At 36.4% G+C, this 20,287-nt stretch overlaps 1 protein-coding gene across 1 annotated transcript; it reads left to right on the top strand.

Annotated features, from left to right (window-relative positions):
• Positions 1–1,231: 1,231 nt before the first annotated feature.
• On the top strand, positions 1,232–20,039 carry CENPE (centromere protein E, 312kDa; the record flags this gene model as incomplete). The annotated part of the gene is made up of 22 exons (XM_008938253.1): positions 1,232–1,546; positions 2,360–2,671; positions 2,859–3,017; positions 3,889–4,092; positions 4,985–5,269; positions 5,376–5,534; positions 5,967–6,188; positions 7,339–7,497; positions 7,709–7,930; positions 8,900–9,037; positions 9,900–10,100; positions 10,180–10,326; positions 11,827–12,039; positions 13,279–13,488; positions 13,645–13,854; positions 15,317–15,538; positions 16,164–16,367; positions 16,950–17,062; positions 17,566–17,663; positions 18,237–18,399; positions 18,844–19,106; positions 19,942–20,039. Coding segments are annotated over 22 exons (4,317 nt in total), but the record flags the coding sequence as incomplete, so codon positions are not given.
• Positions 20,040–20,287: the final 248 nt, after the last annotated feature.

Below are 20,287 nucleotides of genomic sequence, written 5' to 3'. Positions count from 1 at the left end.
GAAGTCCTCCTCAGATGCCGTCTACTGTAGTAGTAGTCAATAGTCCAGTAGTAGCAGACAGAAGAGAAAAATAAGAACAGAAGGGCTGCCCCTCCTCATTCTTCAGCTGTTACTGGATATGAGGGCTATGGGATGGAATACCCCACTGGTGAATCTTGGGGTCAGTTATTCTGTCTGCTCCTCCCCGCAGGTGCGGGGTATTCTCTGCCCTCCTCCATGTGGGATTCAAGTTTCGCAGTGGCCTTGGTCTGTATACCAATCCCTGGCAGTAGTTCTAAATATGAAGTCTTATTATTGTTACAGTCAGATAGTTTATGAAAACGTTTTTAACTCAGAGTAGTTAATTATAAGAACTTTAGTTAAAAAGTAAAATCACAGAGCAGAACCAGTTCTATTTACCCCAAACCAGGACACCAGGTTGAGTCAAGACAGCTTTTGGCTTTATACAACTAAAGCCATTAAATTACTGTTTCTCAAATATGTTTGATTAATCAGTAATTTCTAGACCAATATTTGTCTGCCTATTTGCCTTGGTCACTACTAATACTTGTGTGCAAATGTATAAAGATGTTTGAACCTGGTTTACTGCTCTAAAGCTGAATTATTGTCTAATTGGGCAAAGAGAAAATTTCAAGACCTCTTAGGAGGAATGCTTCTTGATACGTGAAAGATTTAACTCGCAAATTGTGGAAAACTTGTGAGGAAACTTCTGTTTCCTGGCAGGTTAGGGCTTAGCAGACTGTTTGCTGTAAATGTGCCTTAGAGGTTGGTTTGCAAATAATCTCAAACTCATGAATTCTTTGCAAAAAATTCTAAAACCTTCCAGTGGTCTACTTCAATTAGTAAACAAAACTTAATTAGATGTTAACAACTTCATAAATTCTGTATCATGAAGAAAGTATTGATGCACCTAGATACTCAGTTTAGGAGTTATAGCTAGGAGCATTAGTTCAATCCTAGCTCAAACATAACTAAAAGGAAATATTTAGAGAACACTTGAAGTGTTAAAGGAGAGGTTTCAAGGTTTTGCAGGGGGCTTGTCTGTCTTGCTTCTCTTGAAAGGATTTTTTGCTTGACAGCTCCCTCCTCACAGAGTGACACCCAAAGTTCTGTGCTGGGTGTTTGTCTATATGTTATTTCCTATATCTGCATATAAACATGGTTTTTTATTATGCAGCTGTGGCAAATGCTGATTTAGAAAATGCTGTTAATATTGATTTTCTGTTGGCAGATCCATGAAAAATGTGAGGAGGTACGCTTATTAAAATTGGAAAGAGAAAAGCTGCTTTCTGAAGCAGCTGATAATGAGATTAGACTTAATGATATGACTGAAGAAATTGGAAAATCAAAAGACATCCTAGCAGATGTACAACTTAAATATGTCAAGTCTGATCACGAGTATGTAGCACTTAAACAGCTCCATGAAGAACTAGAGCAAAAATACCTAGCTGCATCAGAAAACAATGAACAAATGAAGATCCAAATAAATATTCTATCTGAAGAAGCACGAGAGTCCAAAACAACTTTGGATGAAGTGAAATTAGAGGTCAGTGTCGTCCTGTTCCTTTTTAGAGATGAAACACAGGGAATAAATATTTTAAATTAAAAAAAAAAAAAAATTGACAACACTATAATTGAAGTTCCTCTGTCATGAGTGGATATTACTTATTCCATGCCAGGTATGTAAGGTTGCAAGGTTGTGGAGCTCGATGAGTTCTTTCTTCATAGGCAAAGAAATATTGCTCCAGGTTATATGTTCTCCTTCTGTACTTGACATTTTAATTCTTCTTGTTGCATTATTAAATTGTATCTCTATTATGCAAATATCTTTCTTAAATATGCTGCTATATCCTCCTCTATCTAAAGTCATAGAAACAAAGTTTCCTTATGAACTGAAGTCTGTTTAGAACAGAAGATCTTTCAAACCCAAGAGAATCACTACATGAATTGGCAATTAGAAAAGAAGAAAAAAAAAAAAAAAAAACTTTTAAGAAAAAAGGAAACTAAAGATGCATATTTTTGACATAGCTTTTTGCACTGATAAGATTGTCATATTACAGCTACATTTGATAACTCCCAGTTTGATAATTCCTAAGCTATGCTACAATTTCATATGTGGTGTTATGTCTTAGACTTTCTGCAAAGGAAAAGCCACAGGTAGGTTCCATGAATGGATGCTTAATTCATGTGGGAAAAATATAAACACAGACTTAAAGTGAAACAAGCTTCATACTTTCTTATTGAGAGTTAGCATCTCTTATCCTTTCTCAGCTAATACAAAGTTCTGTGAGAACATATACACATTAAGCAGCTTTGCATTACCATGAAAGTGTCTCGTCTTTTCCTTTACAAACTAAAGCTCTCTAGCAAAATGAAAGAACTGGAAGAAAAGACAGCAGAGCACAAAAAACTTCTTGAGGAAAGAGAAGACTTTATTCAAACTCAGCAGAAGTTAAATAAAATAGAGCAATTAAAAGAGCAAGAGAAGATTATGGAGTTGAGACTGGAGGCCAAGGATTCAGAGATCCAGGCAGTTCTTCAGCAGCTTTCTGAATGTCAGGAAGAAATAAAAACTCTAACCCAGGAAAGAAATTGTCTGAAGCAAAAAGAGGAGTCTCTCCAAGCTGAGACAGACCAACTCAAAGAGGATATAAAAGACACTGTTTCAATGGTAGGAATTCTGCCTTTATAGAAGTGGGCCATATGTGTTAAGGGGAAGAGTGTAAGAACTCTTATAAACTATATTAACATATAGGAGAGTAGGGAAGGGGGGGTGTTGTTGGTCAAGGAGTCTTTATTATTAATGTTGTAAAATACTTAAAATTTCTTCTGTGGATTTTCTTTCTTCTATTCTGAAGAACATTTTGACACATGAAGAACTGAGAAATGCACAGTGTTCTCTCAAGCAAGCCCAGCATACTGTCAAGAAGTTGGAAAAAAGTATTTCTGAAAAAGAATCTCAGATGCTGCGTGTTGAAGAGGCTCTGGGGAAAACCATTAAAGAACTTGAAATACGGGTATTATGTTATGTAATTGAAAATAAAAGTGCTTCCAACATATTTTTCAGCACTGAAAACAAGCCTAGTTAGTATGCTAGTAGTCTCTTCTGCTTGTCCTTACAAAAATTTCTAGGACTTAGGTAGAAAGTGGGAGAGAAAGTAGTAGTGCCTGATCCAAGTCTTTACCAGTTGTTGAACTATTTCACTCTAAAAAACTTTTCTTAACTAGTGTGCCCCATGGTTGTCAATTTGAGTGGTGGCCCTAGATGACATGGAAGAAGAGATAAGGGTCACTTAGGGGCAGGAACGAGGCTAATGGTTTATAACAGTCAGTGAGAAATGTGTGGGTGAAGTAAGTTACATGGTTGTGCATGGCAGCTCAGTTCCCAGCATAGAGCAGAAAGCTGATCCACTGGTTTTGTGCCTGTCAGTTCAACAACTCACAAAGAAGGGTGCTGAGAAGACTGACTGTATGTTATACAGTTGCTTCAGCAGCAAGATTGCTCTGGAGGGAGACTCTAGTATGTGAGAGGCTATTTTTCTTGAAGTATATCAGCTGTCAAATCTGGTAAGTCAATGGCTGTCAATTCAGCATTTCCACCTTTTGGAACAGATGCGTAAAAATAATCCAACAGGTGTTTCTTGTTTGGCTTCTCAGGCTTTTCCTAGATAAAATTCTGGCCAGTATTGCAGAAGAGACTGCTAAAAAGTTTAGCATTTAAAATAAAACGGGTGATAAAGGCCAAAGACTCAGTTCTGGAGTTTTTCTAGTTAGATTACAATGGTTTGATATTTCAAATACTGTATCAGAGTGAATCAAGCAAAACTTTTGCATTGGTTGTGAGTTTGAATTGATGTGCAAAAAAAGTATTTCTTTCCATTTTTATAGGTATCAGAAATGACAGAAGAAATAAAAATCATCACATCAGAGAGAGACCAGCTTGCTGAGGAAAAAGCAGAAAATAACTGCAGAGAAAGTGATCAGCTTCAAGTGCAGAAGGAACAAATCTTTTCCCTTGAAGAGAACAGTTCATTGCAGAATAAACTGGACAGCTTACATTTGAAAAAAGAAGAGTCTGGGGAAGGAACTCTGGTAATTATGCTAAGGCTGTAATGGAAGGCAAGCTTATTTAAACTTAAGTGAAAATAATCTTTAAAACAATCTGGAGAAAAGGGTCCTGCTGCTTAACTGCAGACTGTTAAATACCAGGATTATTATTGTTTACTTGAAATATATTCTACCCATAGTTGTATATGCGTGAGTAGTAGAACGACAAATTTTTCTGTAGATAGAATTTTAACTTGGTACAGGATGGTGGTGTTTTAGTTAATCTGAACAGAGATGTGATTCTTTAAGTAGCTGAAGCTGAAAATTGCCCACCTGGAAAGGGTGATTCTGCTTTTTTATTTTTTTCAAAGCATAGAGAAAACTGACACTTTTCCTAGCAGTGAAAGGGACGTTGCAGTCAACATTTTCTGTAATTGGATATGCTGATTGCGTTTGAGTGTTCTATATGTACACTCGCTTTGTGGATACATATATATATATATTTCAAAAAAGTGATGTACATATGTTTTTGTATTTATGGGGAGAGTGGACAAATTACAAAGAAATAATTGTCTTGACCCTATTATCTACCATTGTGAATAGAAATACAGATAAAATCTCTAGTTTGGTGTGGGTGGTGGTGATTGTTGTTGGGTATTGTTTTGTTTCAGGTTTTGTGCTTTAGGGTTTGTTCCTATCAGGCCTGAACTATGGCTATCTTTTTTCTGAAGTCTTCACTTCAAATTTTACTTGCACATGTCTCTTATTTCAAGAAGCTTGAATTGCATGTTGAATTCAATTAAATCTTATTCTGAAGAAAATGCAAAATTCTATAAAACATTGCTTCAGTTTGTTTTACATAACCTGTCAAAGGTCAGATATTTGGAAAGTAGCTTTAAGAGAAACATATGTTGACTTCTGTCTCTGTGTAAAATAGATACCACAGATTCAAGAAAAATCTGTTGAGCAAGAATTGCTGCTTCTGAGAGAAGAGCTGAGCCAGGCACAAAGGAAGCTGCAGGAAATGGAGGAAGTGAAGGCCAATGAATGTCAAAGAGAATCTGACAACATGGGGAAAACAGATTTCACTCCAAAATTGGATGACTGTCAGAAAGTGAGCAGTCTGACAGAAAAAGGAGATGATGATCTGAAAATGCAACTGGAGGATCTCCAAAATGAGAGAGACCAACTCAGACAAACTATACAGGAGGCAATTAGCACGGTAAGAAAAACAGTCCTATTCCTTTAGGAGAATAACTTTAGTAATCTTCTGTCTTAAATTTTGGAACTGTAATTTGGGCATTAATATCCTTGCATTGTGTCCAAAGAATTTAGGGATGCAGGAAGAGTTGAGATGTGCTCATAACTCTCTCGGACAACATCAGGAGACTATTGTGAACCTGAAAGGAAGTATTTCAGAGAAAGAAAATCAGCTCTTGAAAGCACAGGAGGCGTTGAAGGAAACAACCGATGAACTGCAGAAGAAGGTCAGATGTAGTTTTGTCAAATAAACTAAAAACTCTGTCAGGATTGGCAACCCGTGTCCTCTGCAGGCTTCAGGTTTTAAGGCTTCAATAAATGTAATAATGAGACTCAATTAAAAGTTTTTACCTTCCATTTTTTACCCTGTACTGCTTCTTGAAAGAATTCCGTAGAAACAAAGGCAGTAAAAAAAGGTGATCGAATGCAATTTGACCTGCAACCCACAACCCAATTACAACAACTTGTATGTACAGATAGTGCTTGTGAAACATGATCCAATAACACTCTTCTTAAATTAGAACCTGATTACTGGGACAATAAAATTTAATAAATTTTAATGTTACTCTTTTTTTTTTTCCAAACCAACTATGAAATTAATTCTACCCATCCTAGAGATGAATAGAAATAGTAATACTGGTTCTTATTTGTTCTTTCAGCTCACTGAAGTAACTGAAAACCTGACTCATGTTACTTCTGAACATGGCAAGCTCCTGGCAGAAAAAGAACAAGTTGAAAGAACAATGAATGAGCATATCTGTCAGCAGCTTGAGAAAATCACTTTACTTAATCAAGAGAAAGATGAGCTACAGCAAATGCTAGAGACTTGTAAAGCAGAAAGAGATCAGTTGGAGGCCGACTGTCAGGAAAGCAAGGAGAGTGTATGTATAAAATCTCCTAAATAATTGTTTTAAAGGCTGCTTGTGCTACTCTGAGTTATTTTGGTCATGAAGCCTTCTGCTATTTGGTATCTCTTGCTCTCGCTTCACTTGTTCATAGCAGCAGTAAACTAACATTTGGTTTACTAATCTAGTCTAGGTTTTGGAATCTTGTTTGCTTGCAGTTTTATTCCCCTGTCCCCCTCCTGCCCTTTTGGTTAGTGCTGCTCTGGGTTTACGCGCAGTTCTCTGCCACCTGCTGGACAAACACTCTGCAGGTTCCTGGTTTATGTTTCATGTACTGTGAGTGCTTTTGTATCTAGCACTGAGCAGCAGAGGTAATCCAGGTTTAATTCTCCTACCACTTCAGCTCATTCTGGATTAATGAAGAGAAAGTTAAACCCAGAAAAGAAACTGGTTTATCTATCTTATTTCTCCTTCCTGATGTCATTTCCTTGCAGTTTAATGACTTCAATATTCCAAGTATTTGCATGAAAAGTGTGCTTATGTGGACATACTGTTTCATACAAATTCATTCTGATACGCAGGTAACAAAAATCAAGATGATAATTCTAAAGTTAAAAAAAATCCTGTAAATATTTTTTCCCGAGAGAAGCTCTGCAAATTATTTTAAGAAACGCAAGAGCTTTGATGTGAATATTAGCAAAACATAGGTAGAAAATAAACTCAAATTGGCAAGCTAGCATTATCAAATCTTAATTTTAGATTTACATCTTGCTACTAAAAAAACTGGACAAATTGTTCATGTAAATGCTGGCAATAGCCACAAGAATAAGGTGTAGTGTTTTGTGTTTTTTGTTTTGTGTTTTTTTTTCTTTTAAGTCATCTGCATAATCTGTTTTGTCTCCAAGATATTTCCCTTTCCTCTTTGCTTCTGCCTTCTTAAAAAAAAAAAAAAAGGCCAAAAATCCACTGATAGAGACTATTTCTAAAGACTGTTTTCCTTTTGGAATTCTTAAACTAGGAAGCAAGGAATGACAACAGAGTTGTTTTTTTCTTTCTCAAGTAAAAGACTTGCTGTTGTAATAGTTTTGTCCTAGAAATTCAAATGCTTAGACTTAACATTCTTAACTTCTGATAAGCAAAACTTAGTCATGGTGAGTGAACATCTGTGTAATACCTTGTTCTGCAGTCCTTAAAAATTCTGACTGAAATGGAAAGTCTACAGGAAGAACTAAGGCAGCATAAAGAGCAAGTTGATATCCAGAAGAGCATGCTAGCAAATGGAGAAGAGAAACTGCGAAGCACTGAAGAAAAACTAAATGAAGAAATAAACAAACTGAAAGAAAAGGCAAGTACAGTAATACAAGAAACTCTTGGAAATAATTTAGAGAATGTCTTCTTAAGGACTCATTAGAATAAGAGGTATTTTATGCATGATAATTTGTGCTGGTTTATTGCTCCAATAGATGATGTCATGGTAATACAATTTGGCAGCAGAAGACAACTTTTTGCCAATAGTTGTATTGATTTTATATGTTTTATAATATTTTTTTTAATAGGTGGTCAAGTTGAATGAGGACTTAAATTTGGTAACTATGGAAAGACACCAGCTGCTGGGAGAATGGAAAGAAAAGTCTGAGAGTGAAAGCAGTAAAATTCAACAGCTGGAGAAACAGTGTGACTTGTTGGCACAGAAGAGAGATCAGCTCCAGGAAATGCTGGAAGGTATTCAAGCAGAGAAGAGCAAACTGGAGATTAACCTACAGGAGCGTGTTGATAAGGTACTTAATCTTTGATTAAAGGAAGATGATTAATTCTTGTAAGATTTTTGAATGCAGCTTCTAGTATTAATGTTATGTACCCAGACTGAAGAACATTGGCATTCTCTAACTTATGTCTTGTGGAATGGTATTTCATGTTGTATGTAAATTCTTTCTAAAATGTTTTCTGAGGCTGCTTTATTTAGGAATAAATGAGGAACGAGAATATACATGAGTTTCATTATCAGAGCACTTAGGCATTTTTGAATGTATTTGATGAAATATGTTTCATAGTTGAGCTCCAAAGTCTTGCAACTAAAGCTGACTTTCTGACATTTCTCTTCTGGATAAGGCATGTCTTCACAACAGTGAAGACAAGTGAGTTGGGTGGTATCCATTGAGTAGCAGTCATTGCTCAGATGTTGAGTAATCACTTAAAATAGCTGTAGTTAAGTCTTTGGTGGGAGGAGAATCTTCCTGCTCTTGCTACCAATTTCTTCCAACTCTCCTGTCTTTGAGTATCAATTGTCATGCTATAACATCTCACTGGACATTTGCACGTTTACTGAAGGGAATGCTAGTTCTATGAATAAAGATAATTTAACAGCACTCTGATAAGATTCCAACTCATAAAACCATGTTGAGAGAATTTCTAGATAGTTCTTGATGTGAACCCTACTCAGAGTACAACTTTGTGTTACTAATTGATATAAACAGGGATTGCAGAAAATATGTCCAAATGTGTTTGTAGCATATTGTGATTCTTCACATTACTAAGGATTTATCAGTACACTAGTTGGCAGGCTTTGCTTAATGAAAGGAGAAACTTTCAAACACAAAACTTGAAATTTCTTGTACTCAAACTAAAGCAGGCTTTTTTTGTGCCAAATGTTTTGACCCCTATGAAATATTGAATGGCCTGGTGCATGAGGTAGATTCACATGCTGTCTCAGCTTTATTTTATATTTGTTGCTGTATTTTTTACTCCAGATTCTTGAAACTGAAAAGGAATTGAAGTGGCAACAAGAACTCCTCAGCAATGAGAAAATTAAAGCTGAAGAGAGGGAAGAACAGTTGTTAAGGGTTCAGAGGAGATCAGAAATTTTGGAGGATAGCCTAACAAACAAGGTATGGAGTTTTAGTTCTGGTAGCTGTTTTCTGATATTTTGTCACTTATATGCTAAACTTATGCTCAAGACAAATCCTGTCTAATTTTTAATTCTTGACACACTTTTTGGTGCTAAACAAGCATGAACATGGGCAAAGGATTTTGTAAAAGTTTCTTCAGTGATGTTTAAAAATAGCATCTTCAACTTGACTCAGCCTCATAACCAGTTGGGTTGGTCACTCCATTAGAGTAGACACCAACTTATCCAATGTATGCAGGGTTAATAGTAGCAGTTGTGCATGTATTTATGCAGAATTTAAAAGGTGCTGTGTAGACAGTGTGAGCCCAACTGGTGCTCACTTTCAAACTATATCTGTTACTCAAAGTCTTGCACTTAGCTCTTGCCAGCTAAGTCTTTTTTGCAGTTTTCACTTCACTTTCTACCTATCAAACTCTTCCTTTGCCCAGAGATCAAAGAACACACTTAAGGATTGCTTCAAATGAGTAAATGTGTTAGTGTTCTATTCACTAGAACAGATATAAAGACAAATCCATTGCTCATTTCTTATGCTAATCTTTAATTTAATTTTTCCTGTCATGTGGATGCCATGTTGACTGGCTTTTTGTTTGCTTCCTCTTGCTTTACTGAAGAATAAAGCTGACTAGATTGGAGTTCTCTAGGTGTCATGCTATTCCTTTTTCTGAGTGATTTAGAACACCAAAGTGTTGTTTCAAATTTTTAAACTTCTCTGTCTGTTAGCATCAATTTTGGAGTTAGTGGAAACTGTTCTCTGACATAACCAATTTGAGTATTTTATAGGGAATAAACAGGCTGGGACTAAATCATAATTCCTGTTTTTTTTTCTCCATTATTTGCTCTAGATTCGACAGTTAACTGAAACGCTAAACAGTGTATCATGTGAAAAAGACCAATTATTGGCTGAAAGAGCTAGTAGCTCTTTCCAGCTTGAAGAACAAATATCGTCAATGAATAGAGAAAGAGATGAACTACAAAAACTTCTCCAGGATGTCAGGTCTGAACGGGACCAGCTCAAGACAGAATTGCAAAAAAAATCTGAGATGGTTGGTGTTGCAAGTTGCATGTGTAAATTATTTATTTCTTTTCTTGAATGGTACTTAAGTATGTGTGCTTTTATTTTAGTTTGTTGAAACAAATGCAAAACTGGAATGTGCTCTGGACCAACTGAAGCAGAGAAACCTGAATGACATGTCCATTCAGGTGAACCTACTCGATAATGCAGAGCAGGTAGTTGATGAGAACCTGAAGGAACAAAACATGAACATTAAGGTAAACTTACTTCTCAGCCTATATTAAGGATGCATGTAAAACCTTAATACCATTTCTTCTGGAGCATAAACCTTGCTTCTGTGTATAATGTAAAAAATTTTTTGCACATCTTGCTAAGATGCTGGAAACCATGAGATCAGTTGATTTGCTGTTACCATTCAGTAGCTGTGCATCTAGTTCTGAGAAAGTTAAACTTCTCAGCTGACATCTCAATTGACTTCATTACCGTCCAGCCACCCCAATGGAAATAACTGGTCATGTAGAAGTGCTTCACTGTTTTGCTTTTGCAAAATCCCCCCACAAATCCTCCTTTCCATCAATCCCTGTCAGAAATAAATTGGTTTCAGATATATTAATTTCATTGAACAGCTTATTTCCTCAAAATAGGAAGCTTGTGTGATTCTTAAAGAGCTTTTCTTAATCGTCTATCCTGAGTATGCTTTCTCACACGTGTGTAGAACTGCTACCCTACTGAATGCCAAAATAAACCAGGATTTATGAATATATATTAAACACATTAAAGAGTGACATTGTGTTCTGCGGTCTGTAGATCTGGGCAGCAGATTTGGCCATCATTCTTTTCATGCTAGAAAAGCCCCATCTGCTGCTTTGGCTAATACCGAAAGCATGAAGAACCAAATTGCAAAGTTCAGTTGGGTGTAGCTTGCTTCATGCGCCCTGCTTTCTATCCTGTACCAGCAGGAGGGAGCCAACACTGAGGGAAGCAAGCACCAGTGGATCCCTTTTAATGGTGCATCCCCCTTCTGACTTTTGTAATAGGCAAGATCTTGTCTGCCGCTTTCTTGTGCAGTGTTCTCAAGTTATCTTGTTACTTGCTCCTGTTGGAAGCAGAGCATATGCTAGTTCCAATGTTTTTGTGAGACAAAGAATTAAACTTGGGAATCCTGCTTCTTTCAACTAAGAACTGAAGAGGGAGGCAATATGCCCTGGAAATTTTACACATACCTTATAACCTAGGTCCCTATGTGATACTTGAGTTGCAGTGCAGTGGGAGTAGTGCCTCGAAGCCTATTGCATTTCTCAACCTGCTCACCACTTGATCACATCTCCCTTTTTATGGCAGAGCACTAGCAAGAACATTTTTATGATCCCTTTCTTTCAACAAAGGACAAAGTAGATCAACTTGAGAGCCCATCAGGAGGGCAGCCCAGCTGGCAAATGTTTGAACAGGGAACAGCTTCATTTCGGGCCTGATCTACAGGCCTTGATGCAACCAGCCAATCTAAGTCATGAAAATAATTTGAGCTTGTGAAATGATTTTCTGGAAAACGAAGCAATTCTCTGCTTTTATGCCTGACAATGTTTTTTTGTCATATTCCTGTGGCAAATCAGAAATGCCACAGTTATTAATTCTTCTCTTGTAAAACCAATGCATACTGTGAGGTTAGTCCTGGAGTCTGGTTTATTTTAAGCTTCTATTTATAGCTAATCATTCTTTTCCTTATTGTGACCTCATGAATTTGTTTTGCTTGCGTTTAGGAGCTTCTTGAGAAATTCCCAAACATGGGGAAGAGGTATGAATGTCTCTCTACAGTGTCTCTTAACCTAAAGAACGGACTGGATAGTCAGAAAGCACTGGTAGCTGTGATACTGACTCAGCTTTCATTGGAACAGAGTAAACAAGTCAAAAGACTTGAAACTGAAAATGAGAAAGTAAATGGTCATCTCCAGAGTTTATTGAACAAACTGAAGGTACCAACTTAAAATGTTGAATATATGGATGCTTCATATTGCTTTGGCTTGGTTTTGTTTGTATTGGTTTTTCTTTTATAAACTCTCAATATTAACAGCTAGGAGTCTACATACTCTAGCTTTGAGTTTTGTGAATTCATATGTAAACGCTTTAGTGCTGGAAAAGTGGTACTATTAAGTTAGCCTTAGTTTTTGACTGTAGTTCAGCTGCTTTGCACAGTTTTATTTCATTAATGATAATCTATTTTAACTAGGACAATTTCTGTACTTCAAAAATCCAATTATGGACCCCTAAGTATATAATTTATTATGGGAGAAAGAGACGTGAAGATGCACATTTACTCTGCATAACTACCCACGTTTTTTGATAAATTTCTGACCTTGCAGACCTTCCCCCATTTGTAGCTCAGTGGAGAATCTGAGTCTAATTATCAGAAAAAAAGTTAAGGGCAATTGGGAAAGAATTCCTGTTATCATATGCAAAAGGTACAGTAAATGATAAAGCTGGGGGTTTTTTGTTTTTGTTTTTTTTGTTTCCCTCTTTACCTTGAACTGTTAAGAGATTTTTCTAATTTTTTTGCTGGCCCCCAGCAAAAAACTCCTCTTAACATTTCACAGTAAATAGGGCAGCAGGTGTGGGGGAAGGGTGAGGTTCTTGTCTTGTATTTTTGTATGCTGGACATGATATTGACAGTCATCTCTATGAATATCCACTAGCTAAAAAGTTTGAAACTATTCCAAAGAGCCTTATTTCACAACTTCACATAAAACTCCCATGTTTGATCTTTTTCTTTTTTCTTTAACCATACCAGTTAAAAGACATCTACAGATATTTAAGATTTAAGTAGTTGACTAGAATAAAGCTTTAAATCACCCCAGTGACATTGTTCTTGTAGATCATCTGCACCTTTTGCACTTCTAAGAGAAAATAAATGCGTCAAAGAATACTTAGCTTTTCAAAGTCTAGATTCATGGAAGGCTGTCTAGACCCATTTAGACATTTTTGGCCTTTTTAGGAGTCTACAAAAAAAAAGCATACTTTAGAAATGCTGCCGCAGCTAAAAGTCTTACATGCTATTGCTATACACCATATGTGAACTAGATTTTCTTAGTTATGTTTTAGTTGTCCTGCACATCTGTGGACAGGGAGAATAGATTGCATTATAAATAAAGAATTTTAGCTGAATGTAGGTTACCACTTTAAAGGATACTCACAGATATACCCTGTGCTTCTACCAGTTTCTGTTTGGTCGTGTTTGCTCAAAGAAAAGAGAGTATCATACTACTGTTCACAAGTATGAAATGGAATTGCTGGAAGAAAAGAGAAAACAAGATCAGCTACGAGCTCACATTCAGTATCTCAAGAAGACTTTTTTGAACCAGAATGAAATATTCTCTCCAGAGTTAATCATCAGTGAAGTGCTGCAGAGTTTCCACTCCAATGCAGAGGTAGTACTTGAAACAAGTTTCAGGGAGACTTGCATGGCACAGGGTACTGTGGCGCTAATCTAAGGGCGTTGCTTTTATCTGTTAAGACTTCACTTAATGGGGGAAAAAGTTTAACTATTGCTTTCATATTTAATTCCTTTTTTTTTTTTTTTAAAGAGCATTCTCAAAGATGTGTCAGAAATGGAAAGTGAACTTCTCTGCATAGAGGCAGAGTTAGAGCAGGAAGAAAGTGCTAGAGAAGAAATAACACAGTTCTGGGAAGCTTGTTCAGGAGGTCACTGTGATGCAGAGAAACTTAAAGAAGAATTAAAGAGAGATAATGAAAAGCTTTTGCAAGTCATTAACTACTGGACTCCTAAAGCAAAGGTAAGGCTAAAACTTCTTTAATTAGAAATATATTTTGTGTAAGCACTCTGTAAATGCCTTCAACCTGATTGAAAACAAAAGGCACAAAAAAGCTATTTATTCATTATCAGTATTTACTGTATTCATATTTAACTGTAACATGTAGGAATAAATAGCAGAAGATTTTTTTTTTTAAGACTTCTTCCCTCATGCATTGAAACTTGGAAAATTACTTTGTAAAAGACTTTCTAGGTGATAAATACGTGGGGGGTGTTTTCCTGTTTGCAATTTTTATATAGACTGAATTCTGGGAACTAAGTTCAAAATTATGACGTATCTTGGCTTGAAGAACTTGGCAGCCTGGTACCATCACTTTCTCCAGGTTTTATGCCTGCAAGGCTGCCTGTTTTCTTCAAGCCAACTTTATCAATACTACTTTAGCTATCTTCTTAAAACACTTGTAATTTATATTCTCACATCTTCTGTACTGTCAGAAAATTATTGTAGAGGTGATTCAGCCTTCCTTTCCCTCTCCTTTCCTTCTTACCTCTTTTCCCCTTTGGAAAAGAGGACCAAGTGTTTTACGGGGTTAAGTGCACCATGCACAGGATTTCATGAGACTTGATTTTCCTGATTAAATGTATCTAACATTTCTCAAAAAAACAGGTTATGAGAGGGAATCTTTCTGATTAGGAACAGTCTTCCTAATGAAAGTGTATCTTTAAGTTCCTGGTCTGTTCATACTATTATTCCTTCTACAAGTATAGATCTGAAGTATGAAGGCTCTTCACCCTTCTTCCTGCAATGTTGTGACTGTTATGTCCTGTTAAGCTTGACCTATAAAAAACTTTCTTCTGTAGAGTGAGTAGCTAGTCTTAACTTCCTCAGGATTTCTCAATGTTGGCAGTCCTTTTGGAATAATTCCCTAACAGACATATTATGTGGAACAAAGCTTTAACCAGACAAATGAATGAAAAAATCTAGTATAAACTTGTCATTTCCTGACAAGTATCAAGTTATCCTTTATCTGGCATGTTAAACATCTGGGTTTCTAGAATAGTTTGATCTGTATGTTTTTTCTCAAATGGTTTCACTTAATTTAGTCAGTTAATACATTCTAGCAAAAACTTCTGTGAATAATTGTTTCTTTGTTACTGACATTCAAAAAGTCTTTACAATATAGTTCCTTTGTTTCTGTAATGTTAATGTTCGAGTTAATGCAGAAGTTCTGGTAAATTTGCATTGCATTCCCTTCTCATATGCCCCTTTCTGCCTCCCCCCTTTTTGAAAATGAAACTAGTCTTTTGAATTAGTGATTCCATCTCTAATAATATTCTTCTAATAAGAATTTCATCTTCAAATGGGACTCTGAAACAGGAATGTGAAATTAATACAGTTCAAGATATTTCCTGTTTCTTCACTTACCTTATTTTTAGCCGATTCAAAAGTTACTTAAAATTTCTCTATATGACGACATTTTCAGGTACTCTTTCAACTTTCTTCAGAGCTGGATGCCAGAACTGCCAACTATTGTAAAAATGCTGATGGTGAATTGAAACAGAGAAAAGAGAAAAGTAAAGAATTGCTTCAGGAACTGAACACTCTTAAAGAACAACTGGCCCCTGGTGGCTCTGCCAGTCTTGCATTAGAAGAAGAAAACTACAGGCTTCATAACAAATTAAAGGCTGCAGAGCAAGATATAAAGGTAGTGATATTTGTTGCGAAGGAAAACTTCTTTTGATGCTTATTTTCTAAGTAAGAGTACTTCAGACTAAAAAGAGAGAGATTGATGGCAACTGTAAACCTGTACCACACAATACATAGGCCCAGAGTCTGGTTTATTTTTGTATCTTCTTTTTATTCCCAAAGTGTAAGTTTGAGCTCTTGCTTGTAATGTGATTATTTTAATTGCCTCTTTTCTGTATACAAATAAGTGTCAGTTTAGAAATCCACATTAAATATTCCCATTTGGTTTTGAAGTATTAATGGTGTGATACTCTTGGTACTTTAAGTATTGTATTCACTGTGTCAGACTAGAGGCTGCAGAAAAATTCTGTCTTTAATCCTAAGAACTGAGGACTCACTTTGTACTCTTTTTTTTTTTTTTTTTTTCCGACACGGTTACCCTTGTTCAAAGCACTTTTTTTCTCAGACTTGAGTATTCTAGAATACTGAAAGGTGATGCAAAACAGGACATCAAGAGTGGCCACAGATCCTGTAGTTTTGGATTTTGTGTGGTTTGGGTTTTTTTTGTTTTATTAAGACTCTGTGTGATGTTACTGTTAGATCTCTTCCCATAACTACTCATAACTGATTATATACCTCAATAGGCTATGGAAACAAAAAATCAGGATTTGGAAAATGAAATAAGTGAAGTAAGGAAAAATGTCATGGAGAAAGATGACAGGATAAACAAGCTACAAGCACAGATAAGTAAAAAAACTGCAACAAGTGAGCTTACTGAAGTGCAAGCCAAACTGAGTGAGACAGAGAAGTTCCTCAAAACTGCCTTAACAGAGAATCAGAGTCTTCAGGTATGAGCAAAATACTTCTCTCTTCTCCACTGATCTTGAAGGAACAGAGAACGTGCTTGAGAACAGCTGTAGATGAAATGTCGCTCTCTAAAGCAAATTCATTGTTCTGTATGGTGTTCTGAAAGTAAAACATTTTCCTCGCCTGTCTAGCATGTAGTTTTCCATTCCACCAGTACAGCCTTCAGAGGCAAACTTTAGAACATGTACTATTATGTTAGAAGGTAAATGTATCACTTGTACCTGGTGCATTTCTGAAACAGTCTAAAAAACTTAAATTTTGAAACTGAAGCGTGAGCTGTTTTTTCTATGTCATAGACTTGCATACTAGTTGAAATTTCCCAGACTTACCTGCAAACAAGTCAACAAAACTTGCTAAAGTACGATTGTGTGTAATGCACCAGAATTAGGATACCAGTTTATCCTGTGGTGCTAGTTGATAATGTCAGCACTCTTACTCCAAAATAATTTGCTGCTCCCAGTTTTGTCCTGCAGAATATAGCAGGTCATAGTAAAGATACAGAGTAAGCAACTGTTAAATTCATTAAGTAACAAGCCTTTCTTTGTCCTAAATCTTATTTTCAGGCAAAATTAGATAAAGGTGCTGAGTTGTACAAAGAAGAAATTGATAATCTCAAAACACAATTGGTAAAATACGATATGGAAAGAATGAAACAATCTAACTCTTTTGATATGAAGTAAGTTCAAATTTTACCTTGTTATAATTCCAAGCTACTTCATTCTACCTTTTTTTTTTCTCACAGAATAAGAAGGGAGCAATCAGCTTTAGGTGTCCTAAGTTTTTGTTATAGGTAGATTCCAGAAAAAGTAAAAGACCATGCATCTCTGATTACAAAACTCCTTCCCTATACACCCACCAAAATTTCTCAACTAATCCATGTTCATCCATAGGTGAAATAACTGTCCTAACAAAAGAAGGTGAGGATAAAGCAGTAACTGAAGGACTTTCTAGTTCAGTTGGAGAGAAGGCATATGCAGAGAATAGTTCTAGTCCAGCTTCTGGGTTTTCGCACTTTACCTAAGTGGACAACTGGGCTTATGTAGTTTTACATGTATAACTTGAGCTATCAGATATAAAACATAACCATTTGAAAATCAAACTAGCTCTCCTGCAACTGCAATAATTATTAAACTGAGGATTTCTGTTTGTTTTTTCTCCCTCCCTTCCTGCCTCATATAGACTTGCTAACTATAAAGCCCTTGCAGAACACCAAGAGCAACAATTAAAAAAGCTAAAAGAAGAACTTAGAAGAGCACAGCAAGAGCAAGATGTTACTGGTAAATTCAAGATAAATATAAGGAACTCCTTTAATGTTAAACATTCTGTTTTAAGGTTATATGGCTAAAGACCAGATTGAGATATGGCCCTTATTTCAAAGGGTGGGAGGAGGATTTGGGTGCATTGGAAGAGGATATGGAAAGTACAATATGCTAGCTGCACACGTGCTGCATTAGAATCACAGCAGTTCTTCTGTTTATCTCTCCAGCCATGTGTGCACTTGTGGTGGGACAAGCTGCAGTTCTAGTAGCTCATGTTCCCATTTTTCCTTGACTGACTTCACATATGAATAGCTAGTTTAATCTTAATTATTACGTACCTAGAACTTATTTTAACTCTAAATGAGCCAGTAAGGAATCTTTTAAGTTTCTTCATATCAAACTGGTAGCGAGAGTACTGGGAGGTGTGTTTGTGTATAAAAAAGAACAGCTGTTGTAATGGGACTTGTAACCTGGTGAGGTTTTACATATAAGACCACGGGGTGGAATAGTCTAAAAAAAAAAAAAAAAATACTGACTTGGTTTTAAACACTGTCCAGATAACACCTACATCTGTATAAAATTGTTTTCTAGTGGTGATGGAAAAAGAGGCTCCTCAGCAATCCCAAATACCCCTTACGTGTGGTGGTGGCAGTGGTATTGTGCAGAGCACACAAATACTTGTTCTAAAATCTGAACAAGCTAAGCTACAGAAAGAGAACTTCCATCTGAAGAAACAAAATGACATTCTACTAAGGTAAGTATAAAGCTGATCGGCAACATGTCAAATCATTTGTTGCTATTTAACTATGCTTGTAATTAGTGTTTCTTTCTGGGAGACCTACAGATGTGAGTAATTACTACTAATTTTAGATTTTCTAAGTTCTTTCACATCAAACTGTTATTTAAAGCTAGTAATTTATTCCTTATACATCTTTGTTTTCTGAACTTTAAATTGCTTTCATAAGACTTTTAAATGCTAGAAGATATGCTTAAATTCTATGTTAGAATTTTAGCTTAAAATTTTTTAAAATTGACAGCAAGATACACAGATACGGTCTTGCATTGCCCTGTCTGTGGTATGTTGCCTGAAAATACAAGAACTATCTTTTTGTCAGGATTTTTTCCTGACTTAAACTACTTCAGATTTTTCTTAATTAAATGCTTGGTTGTTGGGGTGGTTGTTTTTTTTTCTTTTTAGTAATGAGCTTCAGCTGAAAGAGGAACTTAGAAAATGGAAAGAGCGAGCCCTAAAATGGAAAGAACGATCTTCAAGGGAAAACACTGGAGAGATGGTACCAAGATCTCCAAGGAAGACAGTGTCATATTCCCTTAAAGAGCAAATGCCTTCACCTGCCAAGGAACCTGTTTCTCAGGAAACTATGACTCAAGACATATCAAAGCCTCCACCACTGACTTGTCCAACAAATTTCTTTGATAATTCAAGCCTGGGTACACTAACAGGTATGTAACACAGGGACATTAGCCTGTAAAGATTTTGGGAGGCAACATACCAGGGGTGGTCTGCAAGTTAAGAGTAAATGCTCTGTACTTTCTGTATTTAGACCTAAAACTTGTAAGGGTTTTCCTCAATGATTGGTCAGCTGACTGTTGAATTGCTGATCTGCTGATTTAGGTTCTGTAGAGCGTATATATACATAAATGAATCCTTCACCCCATGAAGGTTGTACAAACTTCGTTTTGCTGCAGTGGAAGTGTTGATGACTGACAAATTGCACTACTAGATAGCTGATGCTCTAAAGCGTTTTGCTTTTTAACCTTATATTAGTTAAGCCCAGACTTCTGGCAAAACTATTCAGAGTTAACTGGGGGTTAACTGTTTTCTAAACTTCTTCAAGATAGTAGACTTTAGTCTTTGTTGGATGTGCCAGTCTGCTTGGCTCCAGCTGCAGTAATAGCTGTTTTGAAAACAACTGTTCCTTAGCCCTACTCAGAAAGTTTCTTACCTCTGGCCTGGTGACTTCTGGGGAAGTCTCCTAGTGATCTCTGTTAGCTTAGTAATGCTACTGCCTACACTATTACACTTGCCTGTAAAAACTTTGAGAAGGCCCCAGAAGACATGTTGAAGGGTTAACTGATTTTCAAGGCATTAGTGGCAGACTTCCGGAAAGAATGTATTTTGTGATGACCTACTTGGTAATAGTACAAACTTTTCACAACACCAAGCTCCTCAGGCAAGCTTTGATAGTTGACATTTCAAGGTTAAATTATTTAGTCCTGCTGCTTCTCTAGCTGGGGAAATTTAAGTGTTACTTTGATGTTCCTGTCTTTTGTATAGATACACGGCCTGCGGGAATAGAGCCCACGGGAAAACATCTTAAGCACTGGTTTGGAAATTCAGAGAAAGATAAAGCCCCTGAGTGTACAACCCAATAAAGGTGATCTGTTGTAAGCTGCCTTTACAGTAGCTACAGCCAGAATTATCTACAGAAGATAATTGCTTCAGATCAAAAGCCATCAGCCTTTTCCACAGATTTTGAGAAGAGCTCTGGTGGTATGCAAAAATCCTCTGCTGCCTTGGAGTTGCTACTTCCCACAATTGGAAAAGCTGCAGTACAAGAACAAAAATGGAAAAGCAGTCATGTTGCCTGCAAGTTGCTGATCTGATAATAATCTACTTTGGG

Source organism: Merops nubicus, unplaced genomic scaffold (genome assembly GCF_000691845.1).
Source record: "Merops nubicus isolate BGI_N331 unplaced genomic scaffold, ASM69184v1 scaffold7234, whole genome shotgun sequence".
Classification (NCBI taxonomy): domain Eukaryota; kingdom Metazoa; phylum Chordata; class Aves; order Coraciiformes; family Meropidae; genus Merops; species Merops nubicus.
Note: the sequence above shows the minus strand (reverse complement) of the source record. Positions and strands in the feature narration are given on the sequence as shown.